The following is a 17,750-nucleotide window of genomic DNA, read 5'->3' as shown; positions in this document are numbered from 1 at the left end:
GTAGCTGGATTTATTAAAAGGCTCAACCGAGACCCAACTGGCCATAACAAGAGTTTGATTGTTGTGCATGCCACAGTTGCGTGTCCTTGGTTTAGTTCACAATACAACTTTTTTTTTCAAGAACTCTCATTCTCTTCCTCCTGCAATTCTTGCATCATTTTTACCTCTGTTGCTTCCCTGGGGGGGATGGGTGGGAAGGTTATTCTCTGAGCTTATTAGCTAAGGAAAGGTTTCATCATCCCTGAATAGTCACTGCAAACATGGCACCCTAACAATAATATATTATCTCTGGGATAATAGCCCTAATTACAGTACCTTGATAGCAAGCGGTTTTTTAAATTCATATTAATAGAGTACTACATTACTTTGAGATACATACATCCAATAGTCTAGCTAGAGGAGGAGGAAGAAGAAGAAGAAGGAAGGAGGAGGAGACGGTGAAGAGGAAGAGGAGGAGGAAGAGGAAGAAGAAGAGGAAGATGAAGAGGAGGAGGAGGAGGAGGAAGAAGAAGAAGAAGAAGAAGAAGAAGAAGAAGAAGAAGAAGAAGAAGAAGAAGAAGAAGAAGGAAGGAAGGAGGAGGAGGCGGTGAAGAAGAAGAGGAAGAAGAAGAGGAGGAGGAGGAGGTGGTGGTAGTGGTAGTAGTAGTGGTGGTGGTGGTGGTGGTGGTGGTGGTGGTGGTGGTGGTGGTGGTGGTGGTAGCTTCATCACTGGAAGCTTTCAAGAAGAGACTGCCATCTGTCAGAAATGGTGTAGCATCTCCTGCTTGGAGAGGGTGGACTATATGACCTACAAGGTCCCTTCCAACTCTGTTATTCTTTTAAGAACAACTATTGAGAGAAGCAAGCAAGGCTGTAAACACACTGAACTCTTTGGTTAAATCTAAATGTAAACTCCCAACATTCTGGTTGGGGATTTTAGAATTGCCTTGCTGCTGTCCATCAAAATCTAGCTTCCATGGGTGGTAAAAATAAGATCTTGAAAGGATGGAGAACCACTGACAAAAAGATTCTCCTGCAACCATTCAAGGGTCTATGGTTTCTACCCACGCTGTTTGACAGCTGTGTTGTTGTTGATGATGTTAGTTGCGAAGTCATATCTGCAACCCTATGGACCACGTTCCTCCAGGCCTTCCTGTCCTCTCCCATCCTCTGGAGTCCACTTAAACTCACACCTATTGCTTCGGGGACTCCATCCAGCCACCTCCTTCTCTGCGGTCCCCTTCTTCTTCTTTTGCCCTCCATCGTTCCCAGCATGAGGCTCTTCTCCAGGGAGTCCTTCCTTCCTTCTCATTAGGTGGCCAAAGGATTTGAGTTTCCTCTCCAGGATCTGGCCTTCTGAAGAGCAGTCAGGGTTGATCTCCTCTAGGACTGACCGGTTGGATGGCCTTGCAGTCCAAGGGACTCAATGCAGGAGTCTTCTCCAGCACCAGAGTTCAAAGGCCTCCATTCTTTGGCGCTCAGCCTTCCTTATGGTCCAACTTTCACAGCCATCCATTGCAACTGGGAAAACCATCGCCTTGACTTTTGTTGGCAGGGTGATGTCTCTGCTTTTTAGGATGCCGCCTAGATTTGCCATCGCTTTCCTCCCCAGGAGAAATCCTCTTTTCATTTCTTGGCTGCAGTCCCCATCTGCAGTGACCTTGGAGCCCAGGAAAATAAAATCTGTCACTACCTCCATTTCTTCCCCATCTATTTGCCAGGAACTGAGAGGGCCGGATACCATGATCATGCGGTATTCTAGCAGAGGTCAAAGATCTCTTTGTGAAAACTTAGTTAAGCTTCGACAATCTACGCAAGGCTGATTCTCAGACCCACAAGCTGAAATCACAAGGCACAGCCCGTTTGAAATTGGGACTCTTACATTGCTGGATTTTGCAGCATGCTTCCCCTGGAGTGGGGTAGGAATGGAGATTTTGCAGTATCCTTCCCTTGGAGTGGAGAGGGAATAGAAATTTTGCAATATCCTTCCCCCAGTAGTGGGGAGAGAATGGGGATTTTGCAGTATCCTTCCCCTGGAATGAGGAGGGAATGGAGATTTTGCAGTATGCTTCCCCTGGAGTGGGGAGGGAATGGAGATTTTGCAGTCTCCTTACCCTGGAGTGGGAAGGGAATGGAGATTTTGCAATATCCTTCCCCCAGTAATGGGGAGAGAATGGGGAGTTTGCAGTATCCTTCCCCTGGAGAGGGTGGGAATGGAGATTTTGCAGTATGCTTCCCCTGGAGTGGGGAGGGAATGGAGATTTTGCAGTATTCTTCCCTTGCCATGCCCACCAAGCCCACACCCACAGAACCAGTACTAAAAAAAAATTGAATCCCACCACTGCTCAGAATCAACCCTTTTCCAATTCGGTATCCGATAGAACTTCAGCTCTCCCTCCAAAATAGGTGAACTCACGGATCTGTCCAAACCATCCTCTTAAGCATCTCCCAACAGTTTTTGGTCAAGGCAGACAGTTCTATCCACCTTGGAGGTGAATAAGTCAAAAGACCAGCTCTTAATTGTCTTAGGAGGGTCAACCAAAGCAGCCTTGGAAAGGCTCGACACAGAGGGCAAGAGGCGGATAGCTCCAGCAGGGGAGGGGGAAAGCCAGATGGTTAAGTCACAGCCTTGGCAACTCTTGAGTGCACCAGAAGAAGAAAAAAAATAAAGACCCAAGGCTGCAAATCTTAGCTTTGTTCCGCCAAAGTAGGCCATTAAGCCCAATCTTTTCTGGCAGAGCAGAGGGAAAAATAAAAGAGATGGGAGGAGTGAAACGCTACTGCCACCCAACGGGTCTCGGAAGAAGCTTCCATCTGCCAAAGTCCTCCAAAATAAAAGTCCGCTCTTTGTAGCTTCTGGCAGCCATCAAGGAAGACCAAAGTGGCCTTGTGCAGATTAGAAGGCCCTCCCCCTTTTCCCTCCCCCCCCCCCGCCCAAAAAAAACCCGTGAGGAGCAAGGCAAGGCCATCCTTGGGAAACGAGACGTTTCCTGGCACCGCGTTCGGAGGGAAGCTCAAATGAATATTTGTTTATTCACAAATGCATTATGGATTTGGAATGAGTTTAGACTGGGGAAGCCCGCGAGGCTTACATGAGTGGGATTTGTCCATGATTATCTTGAGCCTGTTGGAATTCCTGGGCTGGAGGCAGGAATGGGTCACAAGCTGGAGGGAAAACTCAAGGGTGGGTGCTGACCCAGGCTTCCCAAAAGCACGAAGCCGACTCCTCGTCCCGATAAAAACCCCTTTTTATTTCATTTTAAAGTGAAAATTCCTCTCCAGCAAAGTCTTTCATGAGATTTCAAAGCTACAGATCTTTATCAGGCTTGGAGAGCTGCCGGGGCCGATATCTTCCAAACTCCACGCTGTAGCAGCAATTACTTGGCAAGGAGTCAGGAACAAGATAATCACTGAATGAATTGAACTCATTGTCTCCTGCAAACTCCCCTCCCCTTTCGCTCCTCTTTTGTTTCCTCTGGGAGGGGCCATTCACCGTCCGCCTGTGGCTTTACTCCCGAGTCGACCCTTGTTTCTTAGCTGTTCCGTTCTCCTGGCAGCTCATCGGGAACAGGCTCCAGCTGCCCTTCTACCCCACTGACCTCCGAAGGCAACTGATAACTGTTAGGTGGCCCTGGCCCCCTCTCTGCCTCTGACGCAGAGCCTTCCCCAGACTCCAGGACTGGCCTATGTTCCTCCCCAACCTCCTCACTGTCCGAATCTGCTACCAGATCCTCTGGCCACTGGCGGGCCACCACAAGGGGATGCATTATGCAATTAGAGGCATCATAATTTTTGAAGAACTGTCCAGCAGGTGGATCAATTATGGAAGGATTGGATATATCCAGCTGTAGAAGGGACCCATTCTGGATATCTACCTGAAAATTTTAAGAAGAAATCGAACAGTGTCTAAAATGGCATAGGGTCTCCTGCTTGAGCAGGGGGTAGGATTAGAAGACCTCCAAGGTCCCTTCCAACTCTGTTATTCCGACGTTCTGGAGTTACTTCTATAGTTGAGCAATCTGGTGCCCACTTCAGTCTTCTGGATTTAGGTCTCATCCATTCCATTATTTATGTGTCTTTGCAAATCTATAAATTCTGCTCAACCAGCCGGTAATTGCTGGCTTCACAAATCATTCAAAATCCATTATACTTTTGTGTGCAGGGTGAACATAGCCTTATAATGAAAAGCACCTGCAGAACAGTCAGGATCGATCCATCTCCTACTCTGCATGCGTTATCTGGACCTGCTTCATAAATGTGGAATCCTTTGAAATTTGCGGGTTTTAATTGTGGCCCACCGGCGGACAGCGGAGCTGATGGCAGACTCAAAGTGAGGAGGTTGAGGAGGAACCTGGGCCAGTCCTGGAGTCTGGGGAAGGCTCGGAGGGGGGCTCTGCATCGGAGGCAGAGAGGGAGCCAGGGCCGTCTGACAGTTATCAGCTGCCTTCGGAGTGGGAGATCAGTGAGGCAGAAGAACAGCTGGAGCCTGTTCCCAGTGTGCAGATGGGCAGAGCTGCCAGGACAGTTAAGGAACAAGAGCTGACTCGGGAGTAAAGGCACAGGTGGACGGTGAATGGCCCCTCCCATAGGGAATAAAGAGGAGCGAAAAGGGAGTGGAGTTTGCAGGAGACCACTAGTTCAGTTTATCAGTGTGATGATTTGTTCGTGACTCTCAGAGACTCCTTGCCAAGTATTTTCCTGTACAGCATTGCATTTGGATGATGACATGAAAGCCCCATGAAGTGGTATATAAGTCTATTGCTATGCTATATCGGCCTGGCATCTCTCCAAGCCTGATAAGGTCTGTGGTTGCAAATTGAAAGGCTGTTTACCAGGACTTTGCTGGATGATGTGAATGAGAGGAATTCACATTAGCTTAATAAAAAGGGGGCTTTCGTTGGGACAAGGACTCTGCTGCATGATTTTGTGAAGCCTAGGTCAGAAGAGGTTTCTCTAAGCCGACGGAATGGAATAGCTATAATTGTCCGATTTTGCAGATCTCTCTGGAACAGAAGTCTGCAATCCCTGGTCCACAGACTGGCATCAGTCGTGGCATGAAAGAAACTTGGCAGCACAAGCAAGCAAAGCCCACCCTTGGGATGCAGGCAGCCCCCCAAAAACCACATGCCCTCCAGTCTGTGGAAACACCTCTCTCCACAGAACTGGTTCGTGGTGCCAAAGGGGTTAGGGATGGAGTGTCCAGAAGAGACTCCTGAAAGCAACAGGTTCTACACGAATGCTCAAGATATGTAGGACTTGGAGACGTTTGTGGGTTTTTTGGTTAACTGTATTGTGTGAATTTGTCTACTGTCATTCATGGTGTGGGAGCTTCATCCCTGGAAGCTTTCGAGAAGAGTTGGTGTAGGGTCTCCTTCTAGGATGTGGGGAGGGGGGGTTGGACTAGATGACCGTTAAGGGCAATTCCAATTCTGTTAATCTGAATCTATCTAAGAAAACCAAAGGCCTGGAGACTAAAACATGAAGAACGGTTGCAGGAACCGGGCATGGCTAGTCTAATGAAGAGAAGGACCAAGGGAGACAGGATAGCAGCCTTCCGATATTTGAGGGGCTGCTACAGAGGGAAGGAAGGGGGTCAAGCTATTTTCCAAAGCCCCTGAAGGCCAGACAAGGAACAATGGATGGAAACTGAACAAGGAGAGATTCGGCCTGGAAATAAGGAAGACACTACAACCGTCATAAATATGAGCCGGTTGACAAGCGTCCAAATTTGGATCATGTGACCGCGGGAATGTTGCAACGGTCATTAAGTGTGAAAAAATGCCCGTAAGTCATTTTTTTTACTTTGAATGGTCATGGTTATGGTTGTAAATCAGGGATTGTTGTGTCCCACCAGCAGCCAGTGGAGCTGGAGCAGATTCGGACAGTGAGGAGGTTGGGGAGGGAGATGGGCCAGTCCTGGAGTCTGGGGAAGGCTCTGGTGAGGGCTCTGTGTCGGAAGCAGAGAGGAGGCCAGGGCCGTCTGACAGTTATCAGCTGCCTTCAGAGTTGGACACCAGTGAGGCAGAAGAACAGCTGGAGCCTGTTCCCAGTGTGCACATGCACAGAGTTGCCAGAGGAAGGAAAGAACTGAAGAACAGGGGTCAACTTGGAAGGAAGGCCACAGGTGGACGATGAATGGCCCCTCCCATAGGAAATAAAAGAGGAGCGAAAGGGGAGTGGAGTTTGCAGGAGACAATTAGTTCAATTCATTGGTTCGTGACTCTCTGAGACTCCTGGCCAAGTTCTGCAGAGATTGGCATGGCAGCTCTCCAAGCCAGAGAAGGTCTGTGACTATAAATCCTCCCTTGAAAGACTTTGCTGGAGGTGAAGGAGCAGAATTCACAGTCAATTAATAAAAGGGTTTTTTGTCGGGACAAAGAGTTTGCTTCACGCTCTTGGGAAGCCTAGGTGAGAACAGGGATTCTCTACATAAATATTACCAAGATTTTGCCGCTTCAGAAACGTAGAAGGAAATTAATATTTTTCTCTTCTTCCCACGAATTCTCCCAAGCTGGGTGGGGTTGACAGGAAAAAGAAAACTGCACCTTTAAGTAAAACTTGGCAAGGCTTCAGATACTCAAGATGCAACTGATTGAAGGAGAAGTGCACCCCAACCTTCCAAACCACAAGGCCTACGGAAAGCCAAATCAAAAGAGGATGAGAAGGCGCACCGACCAAATCCTTTGGCAGTTTTTTTTTTCTCAGAATAATTTATTAAATACATTAAAATCGCTTTTTTAAAAATCTCACAATCGAAACAGGTCGATCGAAAACCGAGAAAGAGACAGACAAGACAGGAGAAGAGAGAGAGGTTTCAATCACCTTATTACAAAAAAAAAAAGAATTGGATTTGGGCATCCACCTGGGTTGCAACTGAGATTCTGCGAAAGGGTGGAAGATTGTAACCCTTGAGTAATTCACAGTCGACAGGAAAGGAAAGGGAAATCAGATAGGGGCAGGTTTAGGTCCCAGGAAATGCATTTAGAGGAGGCCTGGTCCCTACTTCTCAAACCAAACACCTGAAGCTACTTTGATGTTTTGAGAGAAGATAGATCATCAAAGCAGTGAGGTTGGAGGAAGCATCTCTTGGGAAGCTTCTGTTTGAAGAAGAAATGTTTTTTTTTTTTAAAAAAATAATGATTAAAAAATAACTGACCAGCCACGATTGGGCAGGGGTCACCAGGCAGAGAAACTGATGGTGCAGGCAAGGGGACAATCAGGACCACGTCCTAGCGTGGTCAAAAGGTCCTGGAGATATAAGGTCTTTGTTTCTGTTTTCAAAATGAGATAGATACTGTACATTTGAGCCGCGACCCCCTTCTCTCTCTCTCTCCCCCTTCTCGCAAGTTCTATCTTGTTTCAAAACAGGAAGGCCGAGGTAGAAATTGGACACAAGCGATTGATTGTCAGATGCTACCAACCAGATGGTAAGTCAACTTTCAGGAGGATTCAGGAGGAGACGTTGAGGATTGAGTCATGCTCAGAGACTTAATGCCCTGAAGATGTTATCTGGAATGGATCCTGGCCAACAGAAGTGGCTTAAACACATTAGGGCTTCGTGGGTCTCGAAAGATCTTGGTTGGCTCGGCGCTACGGAAAAGACTTGGTGTCCATCTTCCATCTTTCTCCTGTGGCAACAGAGCTCCAACTTTGAGAAAGCTACAATATACAGGCACCAAGAACTCCTGCCAATTGACCTGTTGACGATAACCTGTTGACACCGTTAAGTTGTGCAGGGGGGGGGGAAAGGATGTCCGTGGATCACGGGAATGTCGGAAAAAAAGTTATCTGACAGTATTTCCCTTGCTCTCTAGAAACATCTCCAGAACATCAAGGAAGGAGAACAATGTGGAACTGTCCAGAGAGTCAATCTCAGGGTGGGAATTCTAGAGCAGCGCTCCAAAACCAGAAAAACGATACATCTTCAAATGTTCGAAGGCTTCCTCCACCTTTTTGGATTCTGGTTCCATTCCCGATAAGGCATCGCAGGTGTTTTGGAGAGTCAAAAAGCATCAAAACGGAGGCAGCACAGGTCACAGGTGGGATGTAAGAAAGCATCCGTAGCGTTGGTGAACGGCAGCCAGCAGGCCTTCGACCTCTTCCGAGCGACGCTGCGTACCGTTCCTTTCTCCTGATTTCATCGTGGTCGTCTTCGGATCGCCGGCCCGGAGAGCCTAGTTGTCGTTACTCAAGCTGGAGGCCGCGCTGCTACAACTCTGCTCGTACGAAGGAGGGGCCTCTGGCGAGAAAGGAAGAAGAAGAGACATCGTCATCCGTCATTTGAGGAATCATTTTGATAAAGATAAAGGTTCCCCTCACACATATGTGCTAGTCGTTCCCAACTCTAGAGGGCGGTGCTTGTCTCCGTTTCAAAGCCGAAGAGCCAGTGCTGTCCGAAGACGTCTCCGTGGTCATGTGGCTGGCATGACTCAACCCCAAAGGTGCACGGAGTGCTGTTACCTTCCCACCAAAGGTGGTTCCTATTTTTCTACTTGAATTTTAAGTGCTTTCGAACTGCTAGGTTGGCAGAAGCTGGGACAAGTCAAGGGAGCTCACTCCGTTACGTGGCGCTAGGGATTCAAACCACCGAACTGCTGAATTTCTAATCGACAAGCTCAGCGTCTTAGCCACTGACCCACTGTGTCCCTTTATCATTTGGGTAGGTCCGGTCTAAAGAAGAGAAGGACTAGGGGGAACATGATAGCAGTATGCCAATAATTGAGGGTTTGTTAACCCTAAGTCTAAAGAAGAGTAGGACGGCCTATAGAATAGAATAATGGAGTTGGAAGGGACCTTGGAGGTCTTCTAGTCCAACCCCTTGCTTAAGCAGGAAACCCTACACCACTTCAGACAAATGGCTATCCAACATCATCTTAAAAACGTCCAGTGTTGAAGCATTCACAACTTCTGGAAGGAAGCCGTTCCACTGATTAGTTGTTCTCACTGTCAGGAAATTCCTCCTTATTTCTAAATTGCTTCTCTCCTTGATTAGTTTCCACCCGTTGGGTTTTTGTCCTTTGGAGAATAGCTTGACTTGGAGAATAACTCTTTTTTTTTTTTTTTTTGTGGCAGCCCCTGAGATATTGGAGCACTGCTATTCTCCAAATCACCTGAGCACAGGACAAGAAGAATAGATGGACACTTATCAAAGTAGATCAAATCTAGAATTAAGGAGAAATTCCCAGTGAGGACAATCAACCAGTGGAATGAGTTGCCTCCAGAAGTGGACTAGCTGTAGTAGCTGCTCATCTGCCTCACCATCAATATGCAGATGATACGCAACTGTATCTATCTGCCCCGTGCCAGCTCAGTGTAGCGGCGGATGTGATGTGCCGATGCCTGGAAGCTGTCAGGATCTGGATGGGGGTAAACAAACTCATACTCAATCCCGACAAGACCGAGTGGCTGTGGATGTTGCCCCCAAAGGACAGTTCAGACAGTCCATCCTTGATCCTGGGGGGTGAAAACTTACCCCTCAAAGAGGGCCCGCAATTTGGGGTCCTCCTGGATCCACAGCTGACACTGGAACACCACTTGTCGGCTGTGACCAGGGGGGCCTTCGCCCAGGTTCGCCTGGTGCATCAATTGCGGCCCTACTTGGATCAGTGTGCACTTCAAACAGTCCCTCGCGCCCTTGTCACCCCTGGATTATTGCAATGCGCTCTACATGGGGCTACCCCTGAAAAGCGTTCGGAGACTACAGCTAGTCCAGAATGCAGCCGCGTGAGCGATATTGGGTGTACCGAGATACACCCATATTACACCTATCCTCCGCGAGCTGCACTGGCTGCCAATTGGTCTCCGAACGCAAGAGCCGAGGTGGTGCAGTGGTTAGGGTGCAGTACTGCAGGCCATTTCAGCTGACTGTTATCTGCAGTTCAGCGGTTCTAATCCCACCGGCTCAAGGTTGACTCAGCCTTCCATCCTTCCGAGGTGGGTGAAATGAGGACCCAGACTGTGGGGGCGATATGCTAACTCTGTAAACCGCTTAGAGAGGGCTGAAAGCCCTATGAAGCGGTATATAAGTCTAACTGCTATTGCTAATTCAAGGTGTTGGTCATTACCTTTAAAGCCCTACATGGCTCAGGACCAGCGTATTTGCGAGACCGCCTACTGCCGCATACCTCCCAACGGCTGATAAGATCCCACAGGGTGGGCCTCCTTAGGATGCAGTCAGCTGGACAGTGTCGGCTGGCAGGGCCTCAGAGGAGGGCCTTCTCTGTGGCTGCTCCAACCCTGTGGAATCAGCTACCCCCAGAGGTCCAGACATCACCCACCTCATGGCCTTCAGAAAAGCTGTTAAAACCTGGCTGTTCCAGCAGGCCTGGGGCTGTTGACCTTATTATGTAGGGTCCAGCCCCAATCTGTACGTATGTGTGTTGGAGAATTTTTAAATCTTTATTTTTATTTTTATTTTGTTTGTTTTTCTTTTCTTGTTCTGTGTAAGCCGCCCAGAATCCTCTGGGATTGGGCGGCCTATAAATCTAATAAATTGAATTGAATTGAATTGAATTGAATTGATGTCTGACTCTGAAGGCAGCTGATAACTGCCAGACGGCTCTGGCCCCCTCTCCGCCTCCGACACAGAGCCCTCATCCGAGCCTTCCCCAGACTCCAGGACTGGCCCAGGTTCCTCCCCGACCTCCTCACTGGCCGAATCTTCTGCCAGCTCTGCTGACCGCTGGCGGGCCATAGCAGATCGTTCATTTCCAACCCAGGATTAGCTTACCGTGCGGATAACCCCAGGTGCTATACTCGGGCGGTAGGATCAAAGAACTGGCTGTGACCACCGGGACAATGGCACCCTCGGCATAATACGGGATCGTTGACCCCGTGGACAAGCAGAGCGTGGGACGGTTGGGGGAGGTGATGGGTTCGGACTCCACTCTGGCTTCTGGGAAGCTCAACCCCGGGGCGTAGCTGAAGGGCTGGTGTTGAGAATGGCTCTTGGTCGGGATTGAGATATTGTCCATGGGGTGGGAGAAGCCCCCGGCTGCTTCCTCTTCTTCGGGAGGTGCGCTGGGGACCACAGGGGAGGGAATGCTGGGGGCCAAGTGGGAGGGGCTCCTGGGGATCCGGTTGACAGGGATGTTCCCGATGTAAATGGGTATTGCGACGGAGACTTCGGGGGACTTGAGGGAGACCTGAGAAAGATAAAAAAGAATAAGGAGGGTGGACATTCTCATTAATACCGGTAACTCATCCACTAAAAAAGAGTTCATAAAGAGCTGTGGTGGCCCAGTGGTTAGAATGCAGTATTGCAGGCTAATTCTGCCAACTGCCAACAGTTTGATCTGGACCGGCTCAAGGTTGACTCTGCCTCGCATCCTTCCGAGGTGGGTAAAATGAGGACCCAGATTGTTGGGGGCAAATTGGCTGACTGTAAACTGCTTAGAGGGGGCTGTAAAATGGTATATAAGTCTGCTATTGTTTCCTTCCTTCCTTCCTTCTTGGCACAATGGTTAGAATGCAGTATTACAGGCTGACTCTACCCACAGTCTGGAGTTCGATCCTGACTGGCTCAAGGTTGACTAACCTTCCATCCTTCTGGGGTGAGTAAAATGTGGACCCAGATTGTTGGGGGCAAGAGGCTGACTCTGTAAACTGCTTAGAGAGGGCTGTAAAGTGGTATATAAGTCTAAGTGCTATTCCTTCCTTCCTTCCTTCCTTCCCTCCTTCTTGGCACAGTGGTTAGAATGCAGTATTGCAGGCTGACTCTGCCCACTGTCTGAAGTTCGATCCTGACCGGCTCAAGGTTGACTCAGTCTTCCATCCTTCCGGGGTGAGTAAAATGAGGACCCAGATTGTTCGGGGCAAGGGGCTGACTCTATAAACCACTTAGAGAAAGCTGTAAAGCACGGTGAAGCACTATACAAGTCTAAGAGCTATTGCTATTTAACGTCTACAAGAAAACAACCAAGCTCAGAGAGCACGGAGGACCCCTTATTCATTCCTCCTTCTCCTCCCTTCTAGCACTGATGATGTTCCCTAGTTGGGTAATGAAATGTCTACAAGAAAACAACCAAGCTCAGAGAGCACCAATGACCTCTTTTCAACCAGAGGTTCTCAGCTGGGAATCCCCCCTGACAACCATGTATGCTAGAAGAGGGATGTGATCTCACCTGGATGTAGTAATCGATGTGGATCAGACTGCAGCCTTGCAGGATGGACTGTGGCAATGCAGGGACGAGAATCTGCTCTTTCCACTCCGCCCGCTTCCATGCTTTCACCGCTGAGCCCTCCACTTCTGCTATGCTCCTCAAGTCATAAATCCACCGCCTGGATTTATAAGCCACTTTCTGGCAGCCGGGAAGTAGGGAGGGAGGGAGGTCAAGGGGAGAAGAAAATAATTTATTAACAGATAAGCTTCCCTTCCATGAGCCTCAGCTCATGTTTTATGATAGAATCTCATGCCCTCCACCTACCCATCCATGAAGCTTTTCTTCCTTCTATCTACCCTTCCTTTCTTCCACCCTTCCATCCATCCATCCTTTCCTCCCTCCCTCCCTTTCTTCCATCTATGCTTCCTTCATTCCACCCTTCCTTGCATCCTTCCCTCCTTTCCTTCCATCTACTCTTCCTTCTTTCCACCCTTCCTTCCATACTTCCTTCCATCTGTCTTTCCTTCCATCCATCCTTTCCTCCCTCCCTCCCTTTCTTCCATCTACGCTTCCTTCATTCCACCCTTCCTTGCATCCTTCCCTCCTTTCCTTCCATTTACTTTTCCTTCTTTCCACCCTTCCTTCCTTCCATACTTCCATCCGTCTTTCCTTCCATCCATCCTTTCCTCCCTCTCTTTCTTCCATCTATGCTTCCTTCATTCCACCCTTCCTTGCATCCTTCCCTCCTTTCCTTCCATCTACCCTTCCTTCCTTCATTCCACCTTTCCTTGCATCCGTCTCTCCCTTCCTTCTATGTGCTCTTCCTTCCTTCCACCCTTTCTTCCATCCTTCCCTTCCTTCCTTCCATCCTTCCGTCTCTCCCTCCCTTCTATCTACCCTTTCGTCCTGTCTTCCACTCTTCTTTCCTTCCTTCCACCCTCCCTCCCTTCTTTCCCTCTACACTTCCTTCCTTCCTTTCCTCCCTCCCTCCCTTCTTCCTTCCTTCCTTCCACCCTTCCTTTCATCCATTCACTCTTCCATCCATCTCAAGGTTCATTTATACAATGAATGAATCAATGAGCCAGCTGAGAGGGAAAGGCAAGACCGAACTCCCCAAGGTCACGCTCCAACCCAACTTGGCACCCCAATGCCGTCTTCAAGGGACGCGGTTACCTGGATAAGACTTGCCACAATGGTGCCGGTGTCCTTGCCAGATTTGTTCTCGATGTCTGTTCGCAACTGGATGACCTGCCCAACGGTGTAACCCTTGAGATCGGTGGTGGCCGACAAAACAAGGTTTCCCGTTTTCACAAGCTTGTAGCTGAACTTCTTGGTGATGGAGTTGGTGTTGCATTGCTGCAGGGGGGTGAAACAGAAAGAGGGAGGCTGGATCAGCTGGGTGGACATCAGCTGAAGAAACTCCTAGCGTGTTGACACAGTTCCTGTAATCTCCCAACCAAGAAGAAAGAAGGAAGAAGGAAGAAGGAAGAAGGAAGAAGGAAGAAGGAAGAAGGAAGAAGAAGAAGAAGAAGAAGAAGAAGAAGAAGAAGAAGAAGAAGAAGAAGAAGAAGAAGAAGAAGAAGAAGAAGAAGAAACATTGATACATCTTAAGATACTTGGTTGATACCTAGGATGCTGGCAGCAAACCGCATCAACCATTAGCACCAGTCAATGGTATTTGTGGTGCATTTTTGAATGTTCAGTTGACTGGGTTTCATGATTAATGAATAAAGTATAATAATAATAATAATATGAAGGAGGAGGAGGAGGAATAATAATAATAATAATAATAATAATTATTATTATTATTATTATTATTATTATTATTATTATTATTTACCACCACCACCACCACCACCACCACTACTACTACTACTACTACTACTACTACTACTATGTGGTTAATCTTTGGTGAGATTCACAGCCTTTGGGGCTGGTTGGTAGCTCAACAGCTGAAGTCCTAACCAAGGATCTAGGAACTGTTAAGGTAACGTCGGAGAATATAAGCTGTTCCAAGTAGGGTGGTTTTTTGTAGAGTCAGAATGTTCAAGTCAGGTAAATTTAAAATTTCCAAATAGCGAGGTAGCCCTTTGGGTATTGCTCCAAGGGCTCCAAATACAATCAGGACAACACTCGATTTCTTTTTCCACAGTCGCTCAACCTCAATTTGCAAGTCCTGGTATTGGGACTCACACATATGTACTAGTCATTCCTGACTCTAGGGGGCAATGCTCATCTCGGTTTCAAAGCCGAAGAGCCAGCGCTATCAAAAGACATCTCCGTGGTCATTTGGCTGGCATGACTCAACGCCAAAGGCGCACGGAACACTGTTCCCTTCCCACCAAAGGTGGTTCATATTTTTCTACTTGCATTTTTTACATGCTTTCGAACTGCTAGATTGGCAGAAGCTGGGACAAATCACGGGAGCTCACTCCATTATGCAGCGCTAGGGATTCGAACCACCGAACTGCCGACCTTTCTGATCGACAAGCTCAGCATCTTAGCCACTGAGCCACCGCTTCCATGTTCATATAGTTACTGAGTCTTTTATGTTTATAAAAAAAATGCATCGATGAAAAAGAATGTTTTTGGTAGGGGGGAAGAACCAAAGTGGATTACCGCATGGGGTCAGCAACCTCCCTCCCCAACTTACCTCAATATCTGGGATATCATTCAGATTCAGCGGGCAGAGAACATAGAAGACTTTGTGACACTTGTGGTCCTTGGAAAACCGCGGGGTCTCGATGACAGCTTTCACCTGGTGCATCACCTTCCCAAAAGGACCTTCGAAAGAGGTGGGGGCTGAGGCTGATTTCCGAGGAAGACAAGGGGGGGGGGAAGAATATATATTCAGGAATGTCAGAATATTCATGGATTGGAAGAAGACATGGTAACAAGGTCAGCCAATGAATAGGCATAGCAACTAAATCAGCCAATGAGAGCTGTTTGGAAACAGAAACAGAAACTTAAGCAAGGAGCATGGGCGTGGCTTAGCTCTGTGCTCAGCTCTAAAACTAAACTAATCTGGTCTCGTCTGTATTAGGCGCTGAACTCTGAACTGAAACCCATCTCTCCTCTGCCTGTGTTTTGCCTGTAACTTCTACCACGTAGGAAGAATCTGCTGTTGGTATTGTACATTTACACATTCTGTATATAAAGAAGTTAACGAACCCTGCTGATTCAGTTATCTCTGTATGCTTTCTGGATGTGATTTCTGCAACAAACTCTGACAAGGAAGAAAGACAAAGAAGGGGTATACTGTTCTAAAGAAACCAAAAACGCAGTTTTCTCCTGGCCCGAACAAAATGAAGACTGAATGCGTGTAGCAAAGCCCAGCCGTGCTCCCACCCCACCCCCACCCCCAAAAAATCAGAGGGACATCGATCTTGCAAAAATTAAAAATCAGTGTGTCCCGTAGGACTAACTAATTCTAATTCCACACGATAAAATGCCACAGCTCTTTGCTAAAATTTGGCCTTTTCTGCAAGTTGCATTGACTAAGCACACAGCTCTGGAGAGGCGTAGACTATGCTATGTCAAGAAAAATTGATCTCCCTGTAAACTTTTTTTCTTGCAAATCTTTGTAGTCCCAAACTTGCTTATTTAGTAGGGGTTGTTTATTCTACTGTTGCTTCTCACTCAGGAGAGGAAGAGGGGAAGGAAGGGAGGGAGGAAGAAGGAAGGAAAAAAGAAAGAAAGGAAAAAAGAAAGAAAGAAAGAAAGAGGAAGGAAGGAAGGAAGGAAGGGAAAAGGAAAAGAGAAAAAGAAAGAGGAAAAGGAAAAGGAAGGAGAGAAGGAAGAGGAAGGAAAGAAAAAAGAAAGAAAGAGGGAAGAAGGAAAAAGAAAACAGAAAAAGGAAGGAAGGAAAAAAGAAAGAAAGGAAAAACAAAGAAGGAAAAAAGAAAGAAAGAGAAAGAAAGAGGAAGGAAGGAAAAAGAAGGAAAAAAAGAAAGGAAGGAAGGGAAAAGAAAGAAAGAAAGAAAGAAAGAAAGAAAGAGGAAGGAAGGAAGGAAGGAAGGGAAAAGGGAAAGAGAAAAAGAAAGGAAAAGGAAAAGGAAGGAAGGAAAGAAGGAAGAGTAAGGAAGGAAGGAAAAAAGAAAAAAGAGGAAGGAAGGAAAAAAAGAAAAAGGAAGGAAGGAAAAAAGAAGGAAAAACAAAGAAGGAAAAAAGAAAGAAAGAGAAAGAAAGAGGAAGGAAGGAAAAAAGAAAGAAAAAAGAAAGGGGAAGGAAAGAAAAAAGAAGGAAAGAGAAAGAAAGAAAGAAAGAAAGAAAGAAAGAAAGAAAGAAAGAAAGAAAGAAAGAAAGAAAGAAAGAAGACCAAGCAATGATCCAACTTTAGACTGGGATTTAGGCCAATTATTTCATTTTGTCCCAAACTTAAAATGATCAACATTGGAACCATTACAAGGCCTGGCCTATCAGTTTAAAACTAATTTGTTTATTTCTAAAGCTCAAGTTTCCACCAAGAAACTAAGAAATAAAAATTAGATTAGAGATTGGAGGAAAACCACACCGGATGCGTCTACCATACCCAATATTGTAATCCGTCCCCCACCACTCACGTCATCTAAACCACTGAGACCGAACTGGCACTTAAATGTTTACCACCCCAATCGATCAAAGATCTAAGTGCATCGTCATCATCGCTTAACGACCCCATCATCCCTTGCTGGGTGGAGTCTGGACAACTGAATGGAGCTAGCAGACTCCTTACTGGCCAGATGCCCTTCCTGTTGCCAGGCCAGAGTTTTGTTCAGCAGAGATATTCTCATCGTGCCCAGAGAGAGAGAGAAACATCTGCCTCTACCCAGGACTGAACTCACAGCCTCCTGATAATGAGGCAAGAGTTCCACCTCTAGGCCACCACACCGCTCCAGAGGCCAAAGCGCATGCGGAGAGTTAAAGGGAGAAGTGTGGAGTTCCAGTATAGTCACAGACCTGTACCAGAGAACAGGAAGAAAAATCCCAAGTACCTGGCAGCAAAAAACGGAACGGGAAGGTGTGCTCGCCAGAGGCCAAGATCCCTGAAAAACAGAAGAGGGAAAAGAGAGAGGGGAAAAGATGAGACATTTGATCAGCAATCCGTCAATGAGCAAACCATCCATGGTTGGTTTCCCCCCCGCCCCCAAATTTCTCAATACAAGAAATGAATGATGGAAGATTCTGCTTGGAAAGGATTATGGGTTGTTTTTTTTTTGCAATCTGTTTTTTTTAAAAACATAAAAATAAAAAAAAACAATATAAAAAAATGATCTCATCCATTACATACAGCATGTCATTTGGTTACAAGTGTTTTTGCATCCATATTCTCAATTACATTGACAATCACAGATTTTTCATCTAATACAGTGTTTCTTAACCTTGGCAACTTGAAGATGTCCGGACTTCAACTCCCAGAATTCCCCAGCCAGCGAATGCTGGCTGGGGGATTCTGGGAGTTGAAGTCCGGACATCTTCAAGTTGCCAAGGTTGAGAAACACTGATCTAATATAAATAAATACCTCACTTTCATTGTACAATGTATATTCAATTACAATTAATTTTTTTTCCAATAAACCGAATTCCCTTACATTCTCGATTGTCTATTTAATAACAGTATACCTTTATATAATCACAGATCCCGATATGAAAGAGATTTACCAACCATTTATATTTGTATATCACTGTTTT

At 46.8% G+C, this 17,750-nt stretch overlaps 1 protein-coding gene across 1 annotated transcript in view; it reads right to left on the bottom strand.

The window, feature by feature from the left end:
- Nucleotides 1-6,669: 6,669 nt before the first annotated feature.
- The window catches only part of ARRDC1 (arrestin domain containing 1), a 31,275-nt gene continuing 20,194 nt past the window's right edge, over nucleotides 6,670-17,750 (bottom strand). Inside the window, exons 3-8 of the mRNA XM_087704782.1 lie at nucleotides 17,054-17,104; nucleotides 14,734-14,888; nucleotides 13,254-13,436; nucleotides 12,102-12,278; nucleotides 10,709-11,123; nucleotides 6,670-8,218 (exon numbers count right to left, since the gene is read on the bottom strand). Of these exons, the coding sequence (XP_087560908.1) occupies nucleotides 8,154-8,218; nucleotides 10,709-11,123; nucleotides 12,102-12,278; nucleotides 13,254-13,436; nucleotides 14,734-14,888; nucleotides 17,054-17,104 (1,046 nt within the window). The 3' untranslated portion in view covers nucleotides 6,670-8,153. The remainder of the gene's footprint in view (nucleotides 8,219-10,708; nucleotides 11,124-12,101; nucleotides 12,279-13,253; nucleotides 13,437-14,733; nucleotides 14,889-17,053; nucleotides 17,105-17,750) is intronic.

This window comes from Thamnophis sirtalis, unplaced genomic scaffold (genome assembly GCF_051295495.1).
Source record: "Thamnophis sirtalis isolate CommonGarterSnake01/CBP01778 unplaced genomic scaffold, rThaSir2_p1.2 scaffold_2, whole genome shotgun sequence".
NCBI classification, from domain to species: Eukaryota; Metazoa; Chordata; class Lepidosauria; order Squamata; family Natricidae; genus Thamnophis; species Thamnophis sirtalis.
Note: the sequence above shows the minus strand (reverse complement) of the source record. Positions and strands in the feature narration are given on the sequence as shown.